The sequence below is a fragment of the Sinocyclocheilus rhinocerous genome, unplaced genomic scaffold (genome assembly GCF_001515625.1).
Source record: "Sinocyclocheilus rhinocerous isolate Xijiao unplaced genomic scaffold, SAMN03320098_v1.1 scaffold1294, whole genome shotgun sequence".
NCBI lineage: Eukaryota > Metazoa > Chordata > Actinopteri > Cypriniformes > Cyprinidae > Sinocyclocheilus > Sinocyclocheilus rhinocerous.
In genome coordinates this window covers 1,772,893-1,786,775 of record NW_015656157.1, presented here as the reverse complement: position 1 = coordinate 1,786,775, position 13,883 = coordinate 1,772,893, and the positions used below count along the sequence as shown (strand labels likewise).

General features: G+C 36.3%; 3 protein-coding genes across 5 annotated transcripts in view; 2 read left to right on the top strand and 1 right to left on the bottom strand.

The window, feature by feature from the left end:
• LOC107719589 (BTB/POZ domain-containing protein 2-like) overlaps positions 1-3,596 on the bottom strand; it is a 7,556-nt gene extending 3,960 nt beyond the window's left edge. Inside the window, exons 1-5 of one of the 3 annotated variants that reach the window (XM_016527059.1) lie at positions 2,778-3,595; positions 2,463-2,582; positions 1,788-1,944; positions 1,452-1,557; positions 1,168-1,365 (exon numbers count right to left, since the gene is read on the bottom strand). In XM_016527059.1, the coding sequence (XP_016382545.1) occupies positions 1,168-1,365; positions 1,452-1,557; positions 1,788-1,944; positions 2,463-2,582; positions 2,778-3,379 (1,183 nt within the window). In that variant the 5' untranslated portion in view covers positions 3,380-3,595. Of the gene's footprint in view, positions 1-1,167; positions 1,366-1,451; positions 1,558-1,787; positions 1,945-2,462; positions 2,583-2,777 lie in introns of all 3 variants that reach the window. The other 2 variants (XM_016527060.1, XM_016527061.1) reach the window with 2 other exon arrangements.
• Positions 3,597-4,906: 1,310 nt separating this feature from the next.
• On the top strand, positions 4,907-9,865 carry LOC107719660 (SWI/SNF-related matrix-associated actin-dependent regulator of chromatin subfamily E member 1-related-like). Its single transcript, XM_016527146.1, has 9 exons — positions 4,907-5,002; positions 5,721-5,817; positions 6,000-6,221; positions 7,051-7,171; positions 7,339-7,394; positions 7,504-7,570; positions 7,753-7,968; positions 8,055-8,187; positions 9,167-9,865. Exons 2-9 carry the CDS (start codon positions 5,740-5,742, stop codon positions 9,177-9,179), a joined length of 906 nt encoding a protein of 301 aa, XP_016382632.1. The 5' UTR covers positions 4,907-5,002; positions 5,721-5,739; the 3' UTR covers positions 9,180-9,865.
• Positions 9,866-10,908: 1,043 nt separating this feature from the next.
• LOC107719588 (protein unc-13 homolog A-like) overlaps positions 10,909-13,883 on the top strand; it is a 43,658-nt gene continuing 40,683 nt past the window's right edge. The window contains exon 1 of the mRNA XM_016527058.1: positions 10,909-11,128. Within this exon, the coding sequence (XP_016382544.1) occupies positions 11,107-11,128 (22 nt within the window). The 5' untranslated portion in view covers positions 10,909-11,106. The remainder of the gene's footprint in view (positions 11,129-13,883) is intronic.

Below are 13,883 nucleotides of genomic sequence, written 5' to 3'. Positions count from 1 at the left end.
TTAAGTAAAGCCATGTGGTAGAGGGAGTTAGCAATAGCAAGCAGCAATAGCCAGCATGGCTCACCTGCTGAACACATTGTGCTGTGTCCTGGTTGGGAAATGTGTTATTTCAAGCCCAGTCTACACGAGTTGTTTTTTTAAAAGTGTACATTATTTTTTTTTTTTGCAGAGATGTTACATGTATGTATGGCCTATGTTTAGATTGATGCTAAAAGTTTCACAGTGTATTTGTATGCATTTTAGAAGGACTCTATTGGTCATTCACCACATCATGGTCCAGTTTGAATATGGATTTAAAGTTCTTTTCAACGTGAGACCATAGTCTGGACTATTTTTGATTGTTCCTGGTTAGGAAGAGTCTGGTGTTTAAGAGGTGTGGCGTGTTTTCATTACAAGAATGGATTTAAAGTTCTTTTTGACGTGGGACCATAGTCTGGACTATTTCTGACTGTTCCTGGTTAGAAAGAGTCTGGTGTTTGAGAGCCGTGGCGTGTTTTCATTACAAGAGGTTGGATTATTCATTTGCTATCAGTCAACTTCAGCTATGGACCATTGATGTACTACAGATAAGCACACATCAACTTTCACATGACGAAATCCTACAATCTTACATTGCTTTGTTTGTTTTCTTTTTTTTTTGTTTGTACTTTTGTGTATTTACATTTTTGGCTATATGTAGCTGTATTAACCTGAATTGAATGTTTTCTATTTTGTATTTAATAAATCCATTGATTTGAAATCCCTTTGACTACTGTACATTTTTGACAATACAGACATTAGTTATGTGGTGACTGCATCAATTTCAGATCTATAATAACAGTTTTTTTCCAAAGACTTAAGTTATAGTAACTGGAAATTATTTAAAGTGAAACAGATGTATTGTTGTAGATTAATAGTGCGGGCCCTGTGTGGGCATAGTGAGGGCTTCCCGTGCAGGGCCAGCGCTAAGGGGCCAACGTTTTGCCAATGAGCAAATTCTCAGGGGCCCTGCGCTGGCAGCCCGCTGGGGGCCCTTAGGCTTGCCCTAAGTGGGCCCGTAAAGGGCCACTGCAGGCTTGTTTGCAGGGTAGCCTTATAGCTTAGCCGGTCAAGTGAAATACTGCAGATCCACTTTTCAGGAAAGCATTCAGGAAATTGTTTCATAATCAAGGATCTGATGAAAATTACCTGCTGCGAACTCTTCAATAGTCATGAGGGGGAAGCGAATAAGGGAAAGAGCTTTTCCCAACACTCTACGCTTGTTCTCCGGCGTGGGCTGTAACTGTTGCCTTTGGGCCTCAGCTTCTGCCCAACGAACCGCAGCCCCGAAGAGGCGCACTTCCCGCACCCCCAGCGTATCTCTCTCCAGGACTGCCATGAGGGTGTCTGCACCGGAGGGAACATAAAACACTATTTCTGACTCACTCTTCTGACTGTATTTTGTTGTGAAATTTGATACTTAAGAGCAATACCGAGGTCGACATCCGTGAAGCCCTCGGCGGCTAGCGCATCAGCAGTGTTCTTGTCGATATTTTCTAAGCAGAGACTAGCCAGCTGGGGCTCGTCAAAAAGCCGTGCCTGAAAGCAAAAGGAACCATGTTTTCATATAATCTATAATAGACTGCGCGCAAAAAAAGCAGACAACTAACACACTCAATAAGCCGGAGGCGCTGTTTGCTAGGATTTGAAGGGGAGCTGTCAAACATGGGGACTCAAAATGGCTGGGGAACAAACTTGAAACAAAGGTGCCGTCCAATATGTCAGTTCCTAGTGCCAATATCAACTCGGACTCAAAGCCCTGTGATTACCTGGGTAAGCAACATAAACGCATTGTCAGCACGTAGGTTTTTCTTTAAGAATTCGACGCAGTGGGCTTCGAGAGCAGGTACTGCGTACTTTTTGGCTGAATATAGTGTGGTCATAACGGTCTCTGGTCCAATTTGCACTTCATCAGAGTATAAAAATCTGCAATTGCAAGAGGGAAAAAAAATATTATAGACTTGCTGATTCACAGAAAGACATAAATAAGCTGTCAAAGAGATAGATAGATAGATAGATAGTCAGGCACAGACATAAAAAGACATACATTATTGATCCCTGTTTAATTGTTGGTTTGAGACTAGTTATTACGTCTGTCCACAATGGCTAGTATATTTTAAAGTTCTGATTTATAACAAACATTTACCACAGTAACTGTTTATTTCAGTCAAAATATCATAGCTCTAGCCAGCACAATTATTTAAAACTAACAAAGAATCCAAAAGCTTCCTTACACTGTTGTAGGCTACTAGTAGGAACAGAAACTGTATGCTATATCGGCAGAAATCACGTGTATATGCCATGGTAAATGTTTGCAAGGGTCTGCTGACCGCAGTTACATGGCAGAGGGCATCTGAAGGACGTTATGACAACAGGGGTCAACACACAGAACAGCAGGACATAGCATTAAGCGTGCAGCGCAGCATTCCGCGGCCCATTCTTACTTGAGAAGGGCTAGAAATGCAGCCGGTTCCACATCTGGCAGTTCAATTTCGGTCGACGTTGTTGCCATGCCACCGTTGAACATGGCATCAAACACGGCACTTCCCACAGCGAGAGCAAATCTGCGAAGAGCAACGGGACCGGACTGTAAATACGGCCATTTGAGGATTAAATATGGATTTATCCTCGCCGAAACAAATGCTTTAGTTTATATTCATCGAGCGTGAGAGTTTGCCATAAGCTTAGTTTATTGCAATATACAGAATGATTAAAAAGACTCCAGTAAAACATACAAACAGACCGCTATTCATCCCTACCTGTGCGCTGGAATGCGCTGCACTCCCATTCCCTTCCCAACCAAAAAATGGACGTCACTTAGCACTTCGTTGTTAAACAAAAATGCAAACCTTTCTTTCACTGTACTTTTTGTCGCTTGCCAGTTGTAGACCGGCTCTCGATAAACCAAAACTGAAGCCGGGCTGCTGGGAAGCGAGGAGATGGCGGCGGACGCGTCGGCGGAGGAGGATGCGGTAGACGCGGATGAGGATGAGGAGGATGATGATGGTGTCGCCGTCATGTTTGACGCAGCGCCTGAAGTCGCTCCGCTCGGACCGACCGACTGCCGGGGAGGGTTCTGCGCGCTCGGCGTGCTTCTCACCGCAGACTCGGCGCCTCCGCCGTTCTCCGGGCCCGACCGGGGATTCGAGTTCCCCGCGCTCCGGTTCATCCCAACGGCTGCACCCACGGCTCCCCCGTTGCTTGCGGGTGAGGAATGGGCGCTGTTGCTCGGCGGTGCATTGCCAAGTGGCCCCGAAGTAGACAAGTTTAGACATGAGGATCGGCTATTGCTTTCACCCGCAGCCATCTTGGATGGTGAACACTGCAGGCTTTGCTGGAATAAACATACACAACAGCGCATAACCAGAAATACTGGCCAAATGACTGCCTTCACACGAGAGACTCGAACATCATCGAGCCCCTTTTAATTGACTTGGCCTTCCTGCCTACAATTAATTTTAGTTTTCATTTTTAGGATGTGACAGTTTTATTCTCTAGCCAATGCTTTATTGTAGAGGAGGCAGGTGTTCGTGGAAATTTTTCATTTTAGGAAGTGTGATTGTGGAAAGTGGCATGAAACTAAGAGAGTATATTTTCCCACATGGCAAAAATTAAGTGTTTGAAATTATCTAAACCATATGAGAAATGTAAATGTTAACAGTTATGTTAAATATAACTGTAGGATCAATCAACGAGTGCAATTTTTCAGATTCTTATTTTTTTTTTTTTTTTTTTTTTTTTTTTTTTTTTAAGTAAATAATTTCCAATAAATGTTTTTTTTTTTTCATTATTAGTCTATTATGAAAAGACATATAATTTGATGGTCCCCGTTGTAATAGAAATGTATGTGAATTATAAATTGTGAATTATGTAAAATCTTAAATCACAATTTATTCGTTCATTCCTTCCTTCCTTCCTTCCTTCCCCCGTTGGCTAGATATCTGTTTAGTGTAAAATCTTACTGCAAACCAGTGAAATAATATCATTAACAGCAATTGACACAAGCACTTTTGTAATGCCTATTACAATAATATTGATAATGAAATAATAATAATAATACAAGTTTAGATACAAATAATTATAAAAAAAATATATGATGAATTAACATCATGGAGTAGTGTAAACAATATATTGCTGATCTTAATAATAGTTTGCCTTGACTTCAGTACAGTGACAATAAAATTATTTAATTTAGGAAATTTTCTTTCTAAAATCATATTTAATTATTTCTCCCACAGTATACATTTTGTATTTACTAATCTACAGTAATATGATTTTACTACAGAGCCATAATTAGGCTATAAGTGCTGTTGTAATTTACTGCAAGTGTAATAAAGCCATGATTAACTTTGTAGTGGTTTTATGGCAAAAAATAAAATAAAATAGTTAAACCATGGTTACTGTAGTAAAACCATGGTTAATTTTCGTGAGGGTCTTATTTGGCACTTGGAAGACACTAATAAGTATTTATTTAAATTCCAAGAATTTGTATCTGACGTACAAGTGTAAATTCCCAACAATCTCTAGCCTATAAAATTATTTAATAGGCTGCTACCTTATCATGAAACACTGGAAAGATGCTGGAAAAGTCAAGGAAAATCATTGGATATTCATTTATGTGATACATCTACGTTTTAAAGACAATTTTGTTTGGATTAAATAACTTTGATGGAAGAAAATAAAAGGGTACATGTACGAAAATATGACTTAATTGATTCATATATCAATATTATTATATATTCACTCCATAATTAGTGGCCCAACTGTTGAATATAATTGAGTAAGTTAGTCATAGCAGAAAATGGACAAAACTCTTACATAAAATAACTTTATTTTCAGTCATGCGCAATGCAAATGAAGCGCGATGCCATTCGCCCCGCCTACCCAAACCCGCAAACCAATCAAAACCAGGAAGGAACTGTCAATCAAACCAACGTTTGTCGCTGAGCTAGCGTTTGAGTTAAGAAAACAGGCATTAATTTAGGTAAGTGGAAATATTGTGTATTAAATGCACGGGAGATTTTGATAAATACAAATAGATATGTATGAATATAAATAAAATAATCTCTCGTAATAAGGACGCCATTAATTTATTTAATCTGAGCTTCAACAGAGGCTAGTTAGCCTACTATGCTACTTTAGCTAATAATAATAATAACCGGTGATGCAGAGAAAAGTAATTTTTAAACATTAATGCACCTCAAGCTCTAACTCACATGCATGTTTGTTTGCACATACATCCTACTACATATTTTATGCAAACAAAACACGTAATAAATAAGCCAACAATCTTTATTTAATAATGGCAGTGTTTCCAAACACGATGTCTATCTAGACAGCATTATTTTAGTATTATTAAGATATTATGATAGTTTTTATTCATATTTTTACTTTTTTACGTATGTTTATATTTTCTTTCTTAATTTTAGTTACTTTTTAAGTAATTTTGTTTATTAGTTTTTTTTTTTTTTTATATGTATATATCTAGATAGTTTGTTTATTTTTATTTCGGTTTTAGTTATTTTAGTACATCAAGTTAAACTAAATGAAAATGAGAAATGTTGTCTTGGCAAATAGCTGAAATAAAATAAGTTTATTTAATTAATTTTTTTATTTCAAGTTTATTTCAGTTAACATTTATTATATTTAAAGATAACAAAAATAAATTTTCTACCCTTTTATGTTTGGTGTGTGTGTCCCAGAATTTTCTGAATTCATGTAATGGGTGGTGTAAAGCAAGAGCAAACTGATGCTCCTGCATCTAAAGACTCTCAACACACAGATAATGCACAAGAGGAGGTAAGATCGGGATTCCTTAGACTTCTTCAATAATCTTGTCTATTATATATAACAGAGTACTTCAGCTGTGTAATTGCATCATTGTAAAAGGTTTTGTGGTCAGCATAGTCAAGCACACTCATATTTTCCTCATATGCTCTTCCCATATTTGATTCATATCAATTTGAATTGATTTGTTACAGAACCAATCGACTTCACAGCCAGTAAAGAAGCGAGGCTGGCCAAAAGGGAAGAAGAGAAAGAAGGTGTTACCAAACGGCCCCAAGGCTCCGGTTACTGGTTACGTGCGTTTCTTGAATGAGAGACGGGAACACATCCGAGCACTTCACCCGGATCTTCCCTTCCCAGAAATCACCAAGAGACTCGGAGCAGAATGGAGCCGTTTGGCTCCTCATGATAAACAGGTATTTTTGTGTGTGTGTGTGTGTGTGTGTGTGAATTGACTGTCCTCTTAAAAGAATAGTTCACCCAAAAATGAAAATTAGCTGAAAATTTACTCACCCTCAGGCCATCCAAGATGTAGATGAGTTGGTTTCCTCTTCAGAACAGATTTAGAGTAATTTAGCATTACATCACTTGCTCACCAGTGGATCCTCTGCAGTGAATGGGTGCCGTCAGAATGAGAGTCCAAACAGCTGATAAAAACATCACAATAATCCACACAACTCCAGTCCATCAATTAATATCTTGTGAAGTGAAAAGCAACATGTTTTTAACTTCAAACGTCTGGCTTCTGACTAAAATATGAACCTTCTATCCATAATATTGCTTTCTAGAGTGAGTTGTCTCATCTGAATCAGGAGGGAAATATACACAAATGAAGCACCATTTACGAGCAAAAACAGTTCTAAAGAAATATGTTGGTAGATTTTTATGTGAGACGACAACAGGGGATGAACTTTTTCACTGGAGGAAACGTTACTATGGATTATGGGCTTGTATTTTGGCCAGTTTAAAATTAAAGTGCCTTAATGATAGATTTGTTTCTTACAAACATGCAGCTTTTCAATTCACAAGATATTAATTGATGAACTGGAGTCTTGTGAATTATTGTGATGTTTTTATCAGCTGTTTGGATTCTGGTTTTGATGAAGAAATAAATTCACCTACATCTTGAATGGCCTGAGGGTGAGTTAATTGTCAGCAAACTTTCATTTTTGGGTGAACTATTCCTTGGATTCTCATCCTTCTGATGAAATTGAATTTTTGTTTGTTTGTTTGTTTTTTAAACAGCGGTACCTAGATGAAGCCGAAAGGGACAAAATGCAATATGCACGAGAACTCAGGGAGTATCAGAAAAGTGAAGCTTATCAGATCACATGTGCAAAAGTTCAGGACAAGAGAATTAAGAGAGGTAAAAATGCTCGCTCTCTCTCTTTTTTTAGGGGGTGTTATTTGCATGCACTTTTCTGGTGATTGTTGTTGTTGTTTTTTAACGAGTATGCTATAATGTGCAATTCAAAATTAGTAATGGTGCAAGTGTTAGTTTTAGAGCGAATCATTTGTTTGTTTGTTTTACAGAGGAGTTGACTTCTGTCATTATCAATGCCAACAGTTCAGGATCTACAGGTTTTAAGGTAAGTATATGAACAAAGCCTGAATTCTCAAACATTCTCGCCCCATTCCTGAAGTAGTAAAGCATGGAAATTGTTCTTGCAATCTGCCTCATGAAACTATTTCCTTCAGAACTCAGACTTAACGACCAGATTTGACGTCCCTATTTTCACAGAAGAATTTTTGGACCAAAACAAAGGTACGTTTTTTTTTTTTTTTTTTTTTTTTTTTTTTTTTTTTTTTTTTTTATGACCTTGTGTTACTAAACCTAGATATTTCCATAGTTTTTTTTTTTTTTTTTTCTTTTACTTTTTTTTTTTTCTTTCTTAGAACAAACCATAAACATGGAAAGCTATATTCTTAAAACTGCGCATTTCCCAGCACGAGAAGCGGAGCTGCGGCGACTGCGCAAGGCTAATGTAGAGTTCGAAGAGCAGAATGCGGTTCTCCAGAAGCACATTGCCGACATGTTCAGCGCTAAAGAGCGGCTGGAGGCTGAGCTGGGCCAGGATGAGCTGCGCACGCAAGCTCTACAGCGCCACCTTCAGGCGATCAAACAGACACTGCTCAACAGCCTGGCCACTGTGCCTTTGCCAGGTCAGTACTGTACAGTGCCCATAATACCAGTACCATGATAGATTATTTTTGTGTTGCAGTGAGAAACAGCTTTGTTTTTTTCTCAGGCACGGGCGAGACACCATCGATTGGAACGCTGGACTCGTACCTGAGTCGCTTGAGTAGTGCTTTAGAGAGCAGGCCTCATGAGCATCGCGCCTTAGTCCTCAAGCTACAAGAGCTCTTGGCTCACCTAGACGGGTAACTATTTCTGCCTCTGGTTTGCGATAGTATGCACCATAAGACAAGTGCTGGAGGAAGTACAAAAATCAAGTACTTGAGGGAAAATACAGATTTCGTAATAACAGGCTCACTCCCAAAAATGAAAATACTGAAGACACTTTGAAACTACCAAACAGTTGATGGTAGTCATTGACTTCCATAAGTTAATGGCTACCATCAACTGTTTGGTTACCAACATTCTTCAAAATATCTTCTGTTGTGTTCAGCAGAAGAAAGAAAGCTTTGGAACAACTTGAGCATGACTTGATGACAGATTTTACATTTTTGGGTGAACTGTCCCCTTAATTACTATTGTACTAAGTATTAAAAGTAAAAACAGGCAAATCTTTTTTTTTTCCTCCATTATTTCTTTTTTATTATTATTATTTGGCTTTTCATAACATGTTATTTCATACTAGTGGAAAGGAAACTTTTTGCAAAAATATTTGTTTTATTACACTTTATCTATTTGGATCTGTAGGTTACATGTCTTTAAAAAATATTGAAATTAGGTTTTTACAAAGGGGTTTGTTCATATGTTATTTGCCTAATTTTATACAACATTTTAATTCTAAAAAAAAATAAAATAAATTTTTTTCCTGGCTGTCAACAGTATTTTCAGATTTTTTGGAGTGATAAAAAGAGATATTCAAAATTTTTTCTTTAAAAACTTTTGACTCTAATATGTCAACAAAAATAGGCCTATACAAAAATATAAATTCAAAAAATGACTGATAGTTCAAGGGTCCAATAAGTGTAAATGAAAAAATTTTGAATTAAATGTGTAAGTTTCCGAAAATAAAAATACTCAAGTACTTAAGTACAGTACGAATGTAAAAATACTTTGTTTCTGTCCATAACTGCATAAGATCATGCATATGCTGCTGGAGATTCATTTATGACCTTGTAAGCTTGTTATCTGATAGACATCTTTTTCTTCTTCTTTATTTTCCTCCAGTGAGAAGCTTTGAAAACATGTCTATAGCTGTGGTGAGATCTAAACGTCCCAAGCATTTGGAAGGCCCGGGACCCCCATGCTCTGCCTCACAAGGTGTAACGGGCCATACGGTTTAATTGGATATTTTTACTCGCCAATAAGCTAATTTGTAACACTGTTGGCGGCGGATTCTAAAATCATTTACATGTAATCTAATGCATCATATTGCTGTTTTGACAATTACAGCAGTTCATTGAAAGACTAAGTCCATTTAGAATCACGGAAAGCATGGTTTAAAGGCATGCTATGTTTTTTTACAAGGTAATATTGTCTTTATTAAGTTGTAATGAAATATAAAGTGCAGCGTTTTACATTGGGTGACCTCTGAACCCTTGCTGCACACTGCTGTGGATTGCAAGAACCTCTTGAGAATTGCTCCATGAATTTTATGAATTTTACTCTAAACATTGAGTAACATTCCTCATCATTATGTTTTCTGAAATAATATTCCTCAATAATGTTTTTTTGTTGTTGCATTCCATTTTGAACGAACCATAAGTCAGTTGGCATTGCAAAGGGTGGTGAATTCTAGCATTAAAATATTTCAGGTGTCAAGAGTTTACACTGCTTTAGTGATGTACTTGAATGGATTTTTTTGGGGGGGGGGATTGTATCAATTATTTTAATATGAAAAAAAACTTGTGATGAAAAAAGATAAAGTCTGGCAATAATTTTTACTTTTTTTTTTTTTTATGATTCCATTACATTATTCAGCTTTGAGCTGTATGTTTATCCAGTAGAGGGTGACATTGGCCACAACATAAAAAATAGTCCTGTACTCTAATGAAAAAAAAAGGAAGTGTTCCCTTAATCAAAAAAAAAAAAGAAAAATACATCTTATACATTAAAAAAAAAATTTTGTATATCAAATTAACAAAATTTTCCTCCAGACCTAAGAATTGAATATGACTTTGTCCATCTTCTCTTACTGAATGCAGCCAAAACGAATGTAAGTCATATAAAATGATTAATAAGTCACAACTGTCATACAATGTATTTTTTAAATGATTTAACTCTTAATACTTTAAATCCAAGAAAAAGTAGGCTATTATTTTATAATTGCAACCACAGTTTTTGAAAGACAATTGCAGTAAAAAATTCTCTGTAGCGTTATTTTTTATTTAATATTCTCATAAAATTAGGAATTGGCATAAAAGGAGATGTTACATAATGTTGCGGACAAACAGCCTCAGTCACCATTCACTTTCACAGCATATTTTTTGACAAGTTAATGGAGTCTGAGGCCGTTGTTCACTCTTCGTTTTTGTTTCACCGAAGAAAGTAAGTCACACGAGTTTAGAACAACATGTCGGTGAGTAATTTATGACAATTTTGGAATGTTTATTTTAGGGTGAACTATTTCTTTAAGTAGGTTTTTCGACGGATTAAAAAGAGGCATTGGACTCTTTCGGACCCCAAAAATTCATTTACAATTAAAACTATATTTTTAATTGCCGAGCATTATTAATTTACAGTTCTTAATCATTGCTCCACACACTTTGGTTAGCCTCCGCTGGGTTAAAGGAGCGGAGAGGCGTCCGCGTGCTCTGCTGCTGTCAGCGCCGCCTGGGTCGTGACGTCACGGTAGTAGCTCTCCTCGCGGCGGCGGTGCTGAACAAGATGGCTGTGCGTCGCGTTACGAGCGGCTGAAAAAACCGCGCTAAAAATCACACAGCCCGACTAACAGCGGTTCACGTCGAGAGGGTGGTTAAACACCCTCGGGTTGAATTATCTGCAGGATTCGGAATAGCAGCTGCTGTTATTTTTGTATATTTTGGGGTAGAGTTTGATAACGGGAAGGGGAGGTTTCTCAACGTAAAAATAAAATCCATACTTCGTTTTAATAGCAGTTTTATTATCTAAAATAACGCAAAAGGACGAGAATAATAATAAATAAAGAGATGTCACTGCTGTGTGTTGGAGGTAAGTAGCCTACGTTATTTCATGCATGGATGCATTACTTAAACCAGCTGTTGGTTATGTATAATATACATGTAGTGTATATATTTAGTCATATTAAGGGTTAAATGTGTCACACCGATTTTAACAAATCACTTGATATCGCATTTAATTAAAATGCATAGTTTACAAGCGCGTACATGCTTTTCAATCTGATCAATAATCGGTTACATATTCGTCCCCTGTGGAGTTTAATATTATTGGTTTGTATTCATGCAAATGAAGCTGAACTGTAAGGTTACAGAATGAAATGTAAGGTAGAAGGAGTGTCCCCTCTGTGCAATGGCTATTTTTTATTATTATTTTAGCTTAATAACTTACTCTTTTATTGCTTTATTTGTCTAGTTATTTTATAAAATGTGCAGTTTGTTCATAGAGATGTACTAGAAATGACTTGCATCAGTGTGGCGAATCCACCCGTGTTTTAAATGCAGCCAGGAATCAGGGGTGTGTTCCCTTGATATTCCAAATGGAGCTTTAGTTTGCTCCTCTGCTCAAATGGGATCTGCTTTGATGTATGATATAGCTATTTTTAACTGTGTTTACTGTATGGTGGTAAAATGAAGTTCAAAACCTTCTTGATGGACAGACAACATTACAGGTGTGATTTTATTTGCCGTAATGGCTATCCACATTTATTGAATGAACTAATATCATATATATTTTTGTATAAAATAAAATCCAATATTTTTTTTTGAATCATGTGGTCTAAATTGACAGATGGATAGATGTATAAATCAGGGGTCTTCAGCATTTTTCAGGCAAGGACCCTTTTGTGGATAGAGAGACGAATATCTGTAACATACTGTATGAAATTAAGCGATGCATTTTAATATTAAAATATTGTAATGATATTTTCACATATTACATGCTTGCATAACAAAGCCATTAAAAATCATTATTGATGTACAGATTTATATACATTTTCATTTCTAAATATTTATATTCATAATTTAATTGTACATTTTAATATTAAAAGTTGAGACACAATGAGACATTTAGCTAAACTTTCGTTTCTTATCTTAAGCTTAGGTTGCATTAAAAGTTTTTTTAACAGAAATTTTTAATATTAAAAATAAGCAACATTGACATTCAGCTGAATGTTCGTTTACCTATGGTTGCATTTGTTTCATGTTAAAAATGTAACACAAATTTGCGATATTTTGATATTAAAAATGAGGCACAACGAGACATTTAGCTTTTTTTTGCAGTTATTTAAATGTCAAAAGTAGCACAATTATTTGTTTATTTATTCTTTTTTTGCAGTTATTTTTGTCTAAAGTAACAATTGCAGTATTTTAGTGTTTAAAATTAAGCACAATGATACCTTAATTTATTAATTTTAGCTTTGGTTGCAATTATTTTAATGTTTGTAATGTATGTTATGTTTCATTTTCATGTAGAAATTAACATTAACCAAGATAATAAATGCAATAAATGCTGTAAAATTATACTTTATTGTTAGTTCATGTTAAATATTGCGTTAGCATAATGCAACCTAGATTTTAGATTTTTTTTATATCAGTGACTGAGAGTATGAATAGTGGCTCCCTGGAAATACATGGTGCAAATCTTTGGCTGAATGTCTTTCATATGCACTTACTGTTAGCCTTTTTGGTCTGCAGTTTGCAATGGACCGCTTACCCGTGTTCGCTTGTCTTGCTCAGTTTCTTGATTGCCATTTAATGCAAGATGACATGCAAATCAGATTGGTCTGTTGTAGAAGATCTGTTGTAGGAGCCTCAGAATTCTAAACGATACTAAGCCATGTTTCTTTGAACACATCCCACACAGACATTCTGATCCATGGCACGTCTGCCACCACTCTGTAATTAAACAGGCAGTGGATTCACAACCAGCGTCCGAAGGTGACAGTGGGTGTGTGGGTGTGTGTCACATAGACTGGCATCGTTCTTGGCACCTGCCTCAGAAACCTGAGCAGATGTACAGTATGGCTTGCCTAATTCCCGCTGGATGTGTTTTGATGATGTCAAAAGTCTTGGATTCCTGTTACATAACCATCTTTTCACCACTTTTCTGTGAATTTTAATGCATCTTTTCTAAGCTCTGTTTAAAATGTCTGGTTTGTGTAAAAGGAAAGCATTCTAAGCTATTAGTTAAAACCTAGTACGGCATGAATAGATTAAAGGAATATTTTGGCAAAAAATATTTACTTCATTGACTTTTCCATACAATGAAACCATTCACTTTCATTTTATGGTAAAGAGCAGCCTGGGCATTCTGCTAAACATATTTTTTGTGTGTTCTCCACAGTGGATTTATACAGGTTTATTGTTTATACGGGTTTCGAATTATGTGTTTTAATTTCTGGATGCACTCTGCCTTTAAGGAACCTGGGCCTCAACTCATTTTCATATTAATAATTGATTAGAACTGCCTGTTTACCCTCCCAGATATATGACTGAATTGTAGTTAACACTAACAACAGTTACCATGTATAATTTAGCTCTGATAGCCTATTGCAGAAGTTGTGGATTTACACAGAGGTATAAAAACTAAATAATTATAGGCAGCTGCAGATACAATATTTCTTTGATAAGTACATTCATAAGAGAAATAACATTGAATCCTCAAGGACGTTCTGTGGAGTTGTATTTATTTGATATTATTCATTAAAACATGAAATTTTGTCGCTTTAAAGCAGTATTGTTATATTGTTAACTGAAACTGTTAAAAAAAAAAAAAAAAAAAACCTTTT